The sequence below is a fragment of the Anneissia japonica genome, unplaced genomic scaffold, assembly GCF_011630105.1.
Source record: "Anneissia japonica isolate Jap-2015-1 unplaced genomic scaffold, ASM1163010v1 scaffold3862_len378127_cov164, whole genome shotgun sequence".
In the NCBI taxonomy this organism is placed as follows: domain Eukaryota; kingdom Metazoa; phylum Echinodermata; class Crinoidea; order Comatulida; family Comatulidae; genus Anneissia; species Anneissia japonica.
Window position 1 is genome coordinate 254,207 of NW_022702440.1, and position 13,546 is coordinate 267,752.

General features: G+C 31.0%; 1 protein-coding gene across 1 annotated transcript in view; it reads right to left on the reverse strand.

Moving 5' to 3' along the window:
- Nucleotides 1-6,689: 6,689 nt before the first annotated feature.
- Nucleotides 6,690-13,546, reverse strand: part of LOC117103872 — a 39,956-nt gene continuing 33,099 nt past the window's right edge. The window contains exon 3 of the mRNA XM_033244487.1: nucleotides 6,690-6,811. Within this exon, the coding sequence (XP_033100378.1) occupies nucleotides 6,708-6,811 (104 nt within the window). The 3' untranslated portion in view covers nucleotides 6,690-6,707. The remainder of the gene's footprint in view (nucleotides 6,812-13,546) is intronic.

Sequence of the window (13,546 nt, forward strand, 5' to 3'; positions counted from 1 at the left end):
GAGGATATATATATATATATATATATATATATATTATATATAATATATATATATATCATATATATGTATACATATATATCATATATATGTATATATATGTATATACATGTGTGTATATATATGTATATATATATATAAATTAAATAGTCATAAATGTGTTTCACGTTTGTTCCGCGTGTCATAAAAAATAGTCTGAGTGGGCGACAAACATCAAAGAAGTGTAGACGTATTATTGCGGAACGTAAATATCGTTTATTTAACAAATATTTTGCCCCCTTCCTAAAGCACTTCATCGGCATAAGTTATAGACAAGTTACTGTGTGGGCATGTAACCCAGAGTACAAACATAGCTTTAATCAATGACAGCGCGAGTATATTTGAAATACACATTATCTGAAAAATATAAAATAGCTCTGTAAAACTCATTTAGCGGTATAAAGCACAGTCGATATTATAATGTTGATGCTTATGAACATACGGTATTAATATTCAAAATTAATGTTTTCAAAAAACAATATTAGGCCTATTCTTATCTACGGTACATATATACTTCTAGGTACTGTCTGACATGAGCTAAGAAGATTTTAAAGAAATCATCAATTGTCTAATACCCAGTCCAATAATATAATGATTTATTTTCTACATTTAACTAAGTTGTTAAAGATTTGAATAAAAAAAATGTTTCCACCTTCAGGTCAAATGATACGACACAATGATACGACACATTTCCCATTCTTTTGCAGTCCTTAATTAGCTGGTAAGTAATTTAAGAATAGGCCAACCTGTAGTAAAATGTTTGCGAAAAACCTTTTTTTTTCGATCCGTTTCTAGTTTCGATCCGTTCCTTTTAAAAAAAAAATCATTTTAAATGAACTACTTACAATATTAGTTGCTTCGTTTAGGGTTTTCTATATTTTTTAACTGATAGGCAATTTCGTGAAATATAGCGCTTATGGCGTAACGCTGATGTAAATGTGTTTACATACAAACACAGCATCGGCGATCGTAATTGTTGTTACCTCAAAAACCAACACGAAAAATCTCAAACACAATTAACAATGAGGAATGTTGTTGAATTCGCGTTTAGAGTTGAGATTTGCGCATTGCGGTTATTATGTGCATTATGGCATTAATGCATTAAGTCCTAAGCAACAAGTGTGTTGCAGTGTGCTGGTTCTGATTGGAAGAGAGCACGTTTCAAGTTTGTACAAAGCGGGTTTTCTATGTGAAAAACACGAAGCAAACGGAATATATCAACATTGGGTTCAACGAAGATTCAATGCTATTGCTAGTCTTAATAAGAACTATTTAGGTCACAATTGTACGCCTTAAGAAGGTATACATGGGGGAAGAGATAGAAAAATGTTCCACAACGGAAGGAAAGGCTGTCATTTAAGGAATGATACGACATATATCAATTATTATTAACATTATAGTAATATAATGCAAAATAATGCAATTTGATGTAATGTGATTTTATGTGATGTGATGTAATGTAATGTGATGTGATGTAATAATGTGATGTGATGTGATATAAAAATGTGATGTCATGTGATGTAATATAAAGTGATGTGATGTAATGTAACTTGATGTGATGTGATGTTATGTGATGTAATATAATGTGATGTGATGTGGTGTGATGTAATGTAATTTGATTTGATGTGATGTATGTGATGTGATGCAATATAATGTGATGTGATGTAATATAATGTACCGTAATATGATGTGATGCGATACAATGTAATGTGATGTGATGTGATGTAATTAATATAGGTCTAATGTTATGTGGTGTGATCTTATATAATGTAATGTAATATAATGTGATGTGATGTAGGCCTAATGCAAACGATACGACATCAATATTTATATCTTGTTAATATAAATAATTTTCACATACTGCCCTCTTACAAATTCTTTTCATACGTTTTGATTTGTATTTGTATTTTATTTCAAATGCCTCATTTAATAACTCATCAACACTTCGTAATTTTAGTTTTTACAACGCATTAAAAAATACTTTTCTTTAACGAAAATATAAAATAAATCGAAATCGCTATAACTACGCACCGTTGTAAATATACACCTATAATCATACTTTTACAGAGTAAAGTGATAAACCAGCCAAATGTGTTAAGCCATTTAAGAATCGACAAGGAACGATATAATGAAATACTACTCAAATTAAATCTGCTTTTATTTAAATCAATTTCTTCACACGACTCACACTGAGAAGTGAGTGTATATCACCGTAATTGAATGTACATGTAACAGTTACAAGGTCATGTGATCTAGCTACCTGTCACATGACACACTTCACATGGTGTAGAATGTCCAATCAATAGACGGTAAACGATAAATGTATAATATTGAAACGTGTATTGCGAATCCGATTAGACAGGTATAACATAATATATGTTAATGGTTATAATTAAAAGAAATCATTAATCAAAAATTTAAACTCATTCATTCGTGAAATAATTTAATAAAATACAATATTACCGGAACATTTTATAAAGATCCCAACATAGCCCAAAAATGTTATGGTGTTAAATATGTTAAAATATATTTGCTGTATACATTTGACGATAATAAGAAGTTGTAGACAGACTGATACATTTTAAAATTTCTATAACTCCAGTTAATACGGAAGTTGTCACTAGGGCTTTACAATATAATATATAATAATGGGCAATAATAATAATAATAATAATAATAATAATAATAATAATAATAATAATAATAGAAATAATAATAATAATAATAATAATAGTGATAATAATATTAATAATAATAATAATAATAATAATAATAATAATAATAATAATAATAATAATAATAATAATTGAGTTGCTTTTGTTAAACCGATTGCTTTCGGTTTTTCTAAAAAGAAACAAAAATAGGTATATTAAGATTTTCAGATTTTTGATCGGAATTGAATTGGGATAGGAATATATATTTAAAAAAAAAGCACACACACAAAGAAACAATCATATGAAACACATATCAGAAACAAAAAAATGCCACGCTGAATATGGTATCATATTTGGAAATAGAATAAATACAATTTGGAAAAAAAAACATGTAATCCCTTAATAATCATAGCTTATGCCTTCTGTAATTTATAAATTAACAAACAATTTTAATGCATTATTTATGAAATTCGATTCTCAATCATTTGTGACAAAAACTAATTAACGAAAAATACTTATGATGGTACCACTTGTAACTGTTGTAAAAATATGGAAACAGACTTTACAAGGACAATGTCTAGTAAGGATTATGCAATGTGGTTTGCAATGGTTTTGTTGCATTTTTCCACAATTCATTAAGGCTGTCACTCGTATCATTCTAAAAGCAAAGTATGATATCATTTGCTTGTTGCTATGCATTTGTTAAAAGAAGTATTATAATTATTTTATGTATATTTATAGGTTTATACTGATATAAACATTTGTATTGTTTTTGTAAGCTATACACTGTCTGCCGAAATAAAAAATATAAAAAAACCCGAAAAATACCTTAAAAATTAGTTTAATTTCAAAAAGCTCATTTAAAGATATCCATAACAAAAGGTCTTACAATCAGAAAAAAGATTAAAAACAGTGTTCGCAGATTTACTGACTGTTTTTTCTACGAAAACCCTTAAATCTATTACAAGCTAATAGGGGACTTTTTAAACATTTTCTTTTGATTGAAAGTTATTAACTTACTATACAAATTAAGCAATTCTAGGGGTGGCGCTAGGCTTGCCAGACTTAGGTCGGGGGAGGGGGAGAATTGGGGTGCTGATTTTAGAGTCTACTAATTATGTATAAAATACACACACACACACACACACACACATTATACATATATATATATATTATATATATTTATATATGATATATATATATATATTATATATATATATATATATGTATATATGTGTGTGTATATATATATGTGTGTAAAAATATATGTATATATATATGTGTATATATACTGTCTCTTATCTTGGTTAGCTCTTCGTTGACTTTTCATTCCTTAATTGGTGATAATATATTTTATTGTACTGCTAAGACAAAATAAACTATAATTTAGGTTTAGTTTACTTTAAAGTATACTGTAATCGTAATAAAATATTTACGTATATACCATAGATATAATTATATAGTATTGTGTAGTCACCAGATGAAGTTTATTGAGTTTATTAATTAAAGTTTCTACGTGTCTGTAGTGTTGTCTCCCGTCGTTTTTATTGCTTAATTATCTTCAGCAGAAGTATAATTAGGAACCCAGACACTAGAACTCAATTTATTTATCATGACAAAGGTATATAATGACTGCAATGGAAATTACCGGTACTCAGTAAATACAGTAGTTAACTGATAATAGGATCTGCTTTTTATGCTACAAAGACGCTGGCAAAAGAATCCACCAGGAGAATTGCATGGTGTCATGTTTAATTACTGGTTATAACATTGCATTGAAGATATATGATGTTTTATGAACGCAAAAGTGTATTTTTAATTATTTATGTAATATTTTGAATCTTTCTATAGAGGGAATGTACAATAAACAATGTGAGAAATTAATGGTTGAACAGTCTCCAGAGTATAATGTGCTTAAAACAGTGTGAAGCTTGTCATGAAAAAAAAAAATACAGAATCAGTTCCAAGAACATGAAAATTGACTTTCTAATATTCATATTCTCCAAACAAACTCTACCAAAAAATGATGGGTCATTTATTGAAATCGACTTACTATTACCAAAGTTGTGAGTAAAAGTATTACGGCTGCTCGGTATTAAAGTATAGGCTTACAATAATGTCACATTCCTGTGCTAATTACTCACTAATTAACGGCAGTTTGCACTACGCTGGTTTTATATGGAAAGCCTGAATTGTATGTAATTATTACATTGCATCGAAAATATAAAGTTGCTACAATATATAGGCCTTATGAATGATGTCTTAAGATGTTTATAGGAACCGCGAAAGTGTACTATATATAAATGTTACTGTTACTATTGAATCTCTCTACAAGGAAATGTAAAACAAATGAACAATAGGAAAATGGTTGAATAAAAGCATAGAGAAACGTTGCTCTATGAATAAACAGAAGTTGGAAATTGTCGCCAAAGAGTGTGCTTATCAAACTGTATATAACTACATGATAGATAAAAGTAAAATAACAAAGCCCAAAAAAATAGTGATGGTATTTACCGTATATGCCTATCATCAGTAGCAGAGCCAACATAACATGTTTTCACTGCCAGGAACTATAAACATTTCATTGCATTTTATCTAATGAAAAATTGCTCTTACTTAGATAAGATCGCCGTAAGCGTATACATTTTTGTTTGAAGAAAAAACAAAATTTAATTAATAAAATTAACGAAATATAATTGTTTTTAAAACATAAAACAATTGACGCGTGCGTATTGCATATACCAATGTGATGATGTGCATTGTGTTTCAATATTATTCAATCAATATTCACGCAGTCCGACGCTTTAACAGGTGGAAAAGATCGGAGTGCATCGGAAATGTCCATGAGTTATGGTAAAAATATACCATAGGATTATATAAACAATCTACTTGTACGCACTGGATAAAACCCGGCTTAGTGCAGTGTATTAATAAAAGTCAGGCTTACTTATTAAAAACACATACGGTTCAGTATGATAGGCCTATTACAGTACTATATGTAAATGGTTAATCACTGGATTAACAGCCAATGTATAATGAAGTTTAGCTTATTAAGAAATTACTATAATTATGGTGTCACCAAAACGGTCACTTTTAAATAATAATAATAATAATAATAATAATAATAATAATAATAATAATAATAATAATAATAATAATAAATAAATAAATAAATAAATAAATAAATAATAATGGCACAGGTCTTAAGTTGTATTCAATAAAAGTAAACTCTTTCTGTTAAGATTAACCCTTGGACAAATGTAGATTCTGATAACTTACCGTACTTCCTATGTTTAGGCTATTTAACCTTTTTAAAATTAAATATATATTACATTAATAACAAATTTCCTCACTATACTTAACTAGCGCATTATGATTTCTACATAATTCCTACACTTTCTGGTAAGTCCCGGAGAAGAATTTTGAAAAGAAAAATATGTTACCGGTAATCTGCGATAACTGTTTTATACGTGTCTTTGTATGTTAATCTTCTATGTAAACGTTTAATCATAACTTATAATATGTGATTTGATTAAATGAGCTCTGCGGGCTTTTAATTGCATGATTTAAAAAAAAAAAGTTATTTTCCATACGTTAAGGAAGACGGTAGAACTTTCATCGGAAAGCAAAACTGTTTTCTATCATTTTCGTAGCTAATGTTTCCGTTCTAAAAATGTTTCGATGTACATTGGAAGTGCAACTATGGAGACGCCGATCGTGGTAATTGAAGGATAATATATGCTTCTGATTCAATGTATCTTTTCCTTTGACATTCATTAGTGTGTGTAATCGACTGCGGAGTCCCGTGAGGACACCAGTAAAACCCATCTTTAAGTGCTCTCTTAAATATCTGGCTACAATATTGACATCATATCGCAGGAGACTTTGACATTTACCACGGCAATTGAGATTTATGCGCAAAATATTAGCCCAGTTCCATCTCTCCTCACATGTGATCATAAATTCTTGTACCGATTGACAGGTTTATTAAAACATTTAGCCGTAATAAAAATGTCTTTATTTCAGAATATTGTTCCGATATGAAAACGGTAACTTGCACTTTGGTCGTCGCCGTTTGTACAACGTCTCTTGTCGTAAATTTAGTTGGACAATAAATAATTCTGAAATTACAATAAGTGTGTGTCGTTTAATTTTACTTTTTGAAAACTCCTCTATGGCCTACTAATCTAACAATACATTGATGAATTGTTTATTGAAATATATATATATATATATATATATATATATATATATATAAGAAACTACTCATTATTCAATATCATGGTTTAATGTTGTTGTTGCTGTTATTATTATTATAAATATACTTATCTTATCATTTTAAGTATTATTAGATCAAAACAAAGAGGTTACTCATAATAATACTTATACACGCCAAAATTTTACCTGTAACATTACTTAGTAACTATAAAAAAAAATATCTATTCGGAGCAGTGGTGGCGCCAGGATTTTCCCAACGGGGTGGGGGCGGTAGTAGTGGACGATGTCCCCGAAAAAAAAGTGGGAGTGATCGGAAAATCTCTCGAAAGTGTTCCAGGGAGCGTAGCCCTCTGAAAATTATGACAATTTATAGAGTTTCAAAGGCTATTATGTAGAAAATACATATACATTTATTGCTCCCCGACGAATTGTAGTTTTCTCCCAACGGGGATGGGGCTCTCCCCAACGGTGGCCTGTTCACCCCACCTCCGACCTCCCGCGGGCGCCACCCCTATTCGGAATTCCCGTTGGGACACTTGAAATTCTCAAGAGGGCGTATCAAATTGTTGTACAGGCAAACCAAACCGTTTTCAGTCCCGGATATCAATCGGAATCGAACTTCCAGCGAAAGCATTAGTTTCCCGGTGGTTAAAGCATCTCCAAAGACAGCCAAAGTTGCCGGTTTGATCTGAGTTGAGGCGGTTTTTTTTTTACTTAAATGTGTAAATAATATCTTAAGAGATGAAACATGAACCATAGGCTAATTAATTCGCATTAGTGGTTAGGAATATCAATAATATTCATAATAATAAAAATGTATCAGTATACGTCTAGTTTATTATTGTTGATACTATAATCAGTATCATAACATTAATTCTTTATTAACGAAAGGTTAAATAAACAGGTCTATTTTCTATTTATGTATCAAAAATAAAGTAAGTGAAAACATACAATCGATAGACCAAGATAAGATAAAAATAATTGAGTCGTTGATTGCAAATTACGCCCATATTGTGCATCTTTTTTATTGAATACACATCGCCGGTTGCTTTGACCCAACTGGGTTTCACATTTAATTACAGGGCTTAAATTTTGTTTCTACAGTAAAGTGTTTGTTAGAGATATATAAATAAGATTCCAAAGAATTGCAGTGTATACAGTGTGTGATTGTAAGTAAATATTAGCCAATTGACGACTAATACATGTCACCTGCAATATTAATATTAAACGAAAATACAATCATACCTGTCACCCCAAAAGCATTGTCTCATCATAGGACCATTTATCAATTAATAATCTTATATATCAGTATCCGTTCTGCTCTCAGCCTCATTGTAGGCCTAAAATAATTCTAGCCTACCGCCATGTTAATACTGAACAACATAATGTACCGTATATTATTTTAACTGTTAATTGATGTTTTATCATAGACCCCATGCGTACATAGGGTTTGTGGTTTTACTTACTAAAATCTGTTAAACAACTTTCAATTGTTTACTAGTTATCAAAACAATATGAAATTTTTTCTTCTTTTTTTCTTTTTTTGTGTTTTGGTATGAAAAATTTCATATTTTGATGTGCAAGTTTTTAGTCGGTCGGGGTGTTGCCAGCCCTAACAAAGAGGGAAAATATTCTGTATGCCTACTTGGAATAGTGATTATGAAGATTATTATGGGCTAATTAGTAAATGAATAAGTGTGTTGTAGCAGGGAACAGTGAAATTCACTGGTTGTAGGCCGGTAAGTTAAAAACAACAACAACAAGTCTTTTTTTCTGTAGTAAAAGACAGTCAAGAATTCAAATAATTGAATAAGTAGTATTAAGACGTTCAGATAAGTTTACATAAACTTTAAATAGGCCTAGTAAGACAAATCGAAATACGTTTTTTAAATGTAATTTTACAGCCTATTTAATACGAAGATTCCTTTTTGTTTGTTAACTTATGCGAATCATACTACGAAAAGTACCGTACTATTTAGCTATTGACTCGTTCTAAATTATAAATGAAACAACATTAAATAATGTATATTAATTCGAATACACGCCCCAAGGCGTTTATTGTTGATAACTGTTGAGGGGGGCGTTTATTCGAGGGATGCGTTTATATTTTTATGCAAACTGGATACGTACATACTCAAAAAAACGCCACTTAATTTCACTGTAATGTGGAATTACAACACATAATTACTCTAAAAAATTTGTCGTGATCATTAATTCCAACCAGGTTAGAAAAAATGGAATTCTAATGGAGTAGAACATTAACAGAATGTGTTGAAAATTGTTGTTGCTTCTATTGTTTACAGACATTTATTCGAGGAAAAAAGATATGCCTCGGGCCGTTTTTATTTTTCCGAGGGAGGCCCTTATTCCAAATGAGGCTCTAGAGGGGAGTCTATTCAAAGGGGAATTAATTCAAAACGGGGCGTTTATTCGAATAAATACGGTAATGAAATGACAAGAATAAAAAGAACAACCGAAAGTATACGTAACATTTGTTTATACAGTTGATACAATTTGAGACTCCTCTAATTTGGTGATCACTAACAACCCTCAATCTTCGAGACCAACTCAAGTTATTCACCCAAGTTACTTTATGGAAATAAAGTTTATGATTTTCTGAACGTTTTTCAAAATGACGGTGATTTGATTTCATTTGATTTTTTTTTTCGCACCATACACGAAACATACAATACACAATTAATAAAATAAATATAAAAGTGAATAAAATCAAGTGGATCAGGGATGAGCATCTAAATCCCCATGAGGGGGATTTGCATCAGGGATGAGCATCTAAATCCCCATGAGGGGGATTTGCATTCTGAAGAGTCGCTTTGGTGGTAGTACACTTCATTTTGCATTTCTTATTTTGGCGAAAGGTTTTAAAATGGCAGTGGATATTGTCACACCAGTCTTACACCAATTCCTAATTATTGGATGTTAATGTATACATGGATTGGTTCCCTGATTATGATGACTATAGCATCTAATAAGAATTAAGACTTGATGAGCACACCAAAGTTTTCGCAGAAGTAGGGCAAGCGTCAAACATTCCAATTTCAGCACTGTTCTTTGTATAGGTTGGATCATCTCACAGACTACTAGGCGTCAATCAAGTAGGCCTCTATTTGGAGACACTTCGAAAACACTTTTTATAACAAGCTCCACTCAATGTCAAAATGCAAGGATAACATACTTAAATAGGATGTTTATTATTATTATTATTATTATTATTATTATTATTATTATTATTATTATTATTATTATTATTATCAAATTAATATAGAAGATATTGTTCGAGAACTTGAAGAAGTCCTGAGAACAGGAGGAAACATACGTTTTTGGCTTCAGTGTAAGAAAATAGTACAGTATCTAATCGAAACCGACCTCGTACACAATAATATTTCGATAACTCTACAAAAAAAACTATTCTTAGTCACCATTCCGGTAACAAGTTTCATTTATTATTGGTTATTATAACACAATTTTAAGTCATAAATTGTTTTACTGTAGGCCACGAGCTTAAGGCCTGTTTACGCTTGAAATGATAACGATAAACGATAATGATTAATCGTCAAGTCAGCGTTCATATTGCAAGAAAAGTTATTGTTGTTGTTGATAAGTGAGATCATTTTGTTCTAGATTTTTGTCAACATGGCAGATTCTTCTTCCGATGTTCTTACAATTTATCATATTTTATTATAAGCACAAACTAAGAAAAACAGACGTCGAACGAAGGGTTCACGAAGTGAATCAATATACTGTAGAAAGCAGCAGGGTGCCATTTCACGCCACTTTCCAAAGAACTTCCCAGCTGCGAGGACGAATTAAACAGTAAACATAAAAATGTAAAAGACCTAAACACATGAAAAAGAAGTTGTAAACAACTACAAATAAAGTTATAGAAAATAATAATTATACATGATATATACACCATCCATATATAAGTCCCTATTACTATTTACATATTCTGATTGGATAGGCCTAATATTGAATTTGAATGTTTTTACACATTGTTTTAACTAGTTTTACTATTACTATTTTAAGTGTAGGCTTATGCGCATTTTTTTTATGTCCTTTTTAATGTCAGCATGATGTATTTTCATTTGTAATAAAATAAAACTGAATTGAATAGGATTTAGTGTCATAACAAGATATAATACATTAATACAATGATAAAAATCATTAAAGCTACAATAATTATAATCAACCCATGTTTTACTAAGTCATTGTCTTTGATCTTCAAATAGGGAATTCTCCTAAATTCGTTGTCAATACACATTAATGATTAATCAAGATAAACATCTTGACTAGCTGTTAATATAAGATTGTGAGTATAATATCAATTGTATTATTAGTATTATTAAAACGTCAGCATGCTTAGGTTTGAGATTTGCAACTGGGAAAACAATTTAAATTATTAACAATAAAGTGTTCCACTTGAATATAGCCTAACATGTACTGCAGCAAATACTTCATTGGAAGTGAAAACTAGCAAATGTTTAAATTTATTTGAGTAAGTAGAAGTTCTTTATACAAAATTTGCGCCTAACTGCCAGCAGTGAAACGTGCGTAGGCGATATGATCACATCCACAGTGGCGTATCACAGGAGTGTTGAAAGGGTGTGTGCGTGTGTATGTGTGTAGGGTGGGGGGGATGGGATGGCTAATAGGGTAGAGCGATGGTAAGTTAGGGGCTCGATGATTAGGTAAAGTGGCACTAGCTCAAAAATAAGCTGATTTTAACTACTTGAAAGTGATCTTTTTTTCTTAGGTAACTAGGGGATGGGGGTGAGGGTTGGGGAGTATTATTTGGCGCACCCTGAGCACCCCAATAGATACGCAACTGCACATCCAATCAATAAGGTAGTGCTCAGGATGTTTATATTGTTAACAGTCGGCGTAGAAGGATCAATAGTCTTGAAATTTACTATATACATTTTGAAACTATAATTGAGATTGAAATTCTTGTCGAAACATGCTCATGTGAAAGCCGGTCAGAAACAGAGTTGATCTATTTAAAAATAGCAGTTGTCAAAATGCATGACTTATTTTGTTCACATTTTCCCAACTGTTTAGAATATAAACTATAACGATTGGTGTAAGGGGGACAAACGAAAATGTGAATTAACATCTCATTTCAAATTTCAATATTAATGGCATAATATTGTATGCTGGTGAGTGATTCGACATTAGGTTTGAAATTTGTATGTTGGAGACTGTACTTTCCTTTTGAAGATTTAACCAGGGAACAGTTAAACAGTAATTTGTATGTTCCCTGATTTAACACAATAAATGCTATTAATTTTAGTGCTAGAGAATAATATATGAAGAATAATAAATTCAATCAAAGTCCTCCTTCTCACCCTGAAACCGGGAACGACGCCACTCAGTTAAATGACATAATAATACAAAGTCACTCAAGAAAGTATAATACATACTCCAAGTATTGAAATACACGCCATCGTGTTGGGATTCAATATTTCGACATTAATTATGTCATCATCATTCATTCCTGATGATGACATAATTAATGTCGAAATATTGAATCCCAACACGATGGCGTGTATTTCAATACTTGGAGTATGTATTATACTTTCTTATCTGAGATTAATCAGTGGACCTTTCGGTTTTTGGACAAAGTCACTCATTACTAACTATTCACTAAAGGCTACCGGTTGTGGTACGGTAGAATAACATTTTACTATAGGCTATAAACAAGAATAAGTCCTTGGTGGTAGAACACCTTTTTACTCAATCTAGGCCTAAGAAACAAACTCTTAGTTATTGTTATTTTCTCATTATAAATAATGCATGTTATTCATCAGTTTTATTAGGATTGGGATCATAAAGCAAAGCAATACGTTATTAGTGTTATTACAATAGTGAATAATTGTGATTAGTAAAATAATTCGTCGCTACGCCAGCGAGCATTTATGTCTTTACTTTGTACTAACGGTTTTGTTATCATTTGCTGAATTGTGTGGGTATTCCAGTAGGCCTATACGAATTGTATTGAACAACAAATAACAGGTCTACTTAATTTATCTCTTTATTGTCGTTAGTCTGGTATGTACTAAATTAGCGAATACCGTAGTATGGAGGCCTAGGCCTATATCCGGGTGGCGGAAGACGGGATATGGAGCGGGCAATAACGGTCCGTAGCTTCTCATTCCAATGCAATTTAGTAGGATACTGGTACTAGAATGATAATACCAGGAAGATGGAAATCTATACAATACTTACGTTCACTCCTTTCTTTTAACTATGGTTATTGAGGCGTACGATAATCGCAACAGCTATAGAACAAGTGTTACATCTGAAAGATGGGCACCAATTAAATATAATTTTCAGAGTAATCATATAGGTCTATATTCAATTCAATTAAAAATAATTTTTTCATCATCAATCACCTATATACCGTATAAAAGAAAAACAATAATGAAGCAGAAATGATCAAGAGGAAACACAAAAACAAAGAACCTCAAGAGAGTTTGTAAAAACGGTGCTCCAACAATATAAAAATTGATTTAAAATTACCACTCTTATCTTACCTAACATAAAAAAAGCAAAAAATTAAAACATAAATAAATTGTAATTGTTGTACTATTATATATCAAGCATAGGCTGAGAGAAGATCC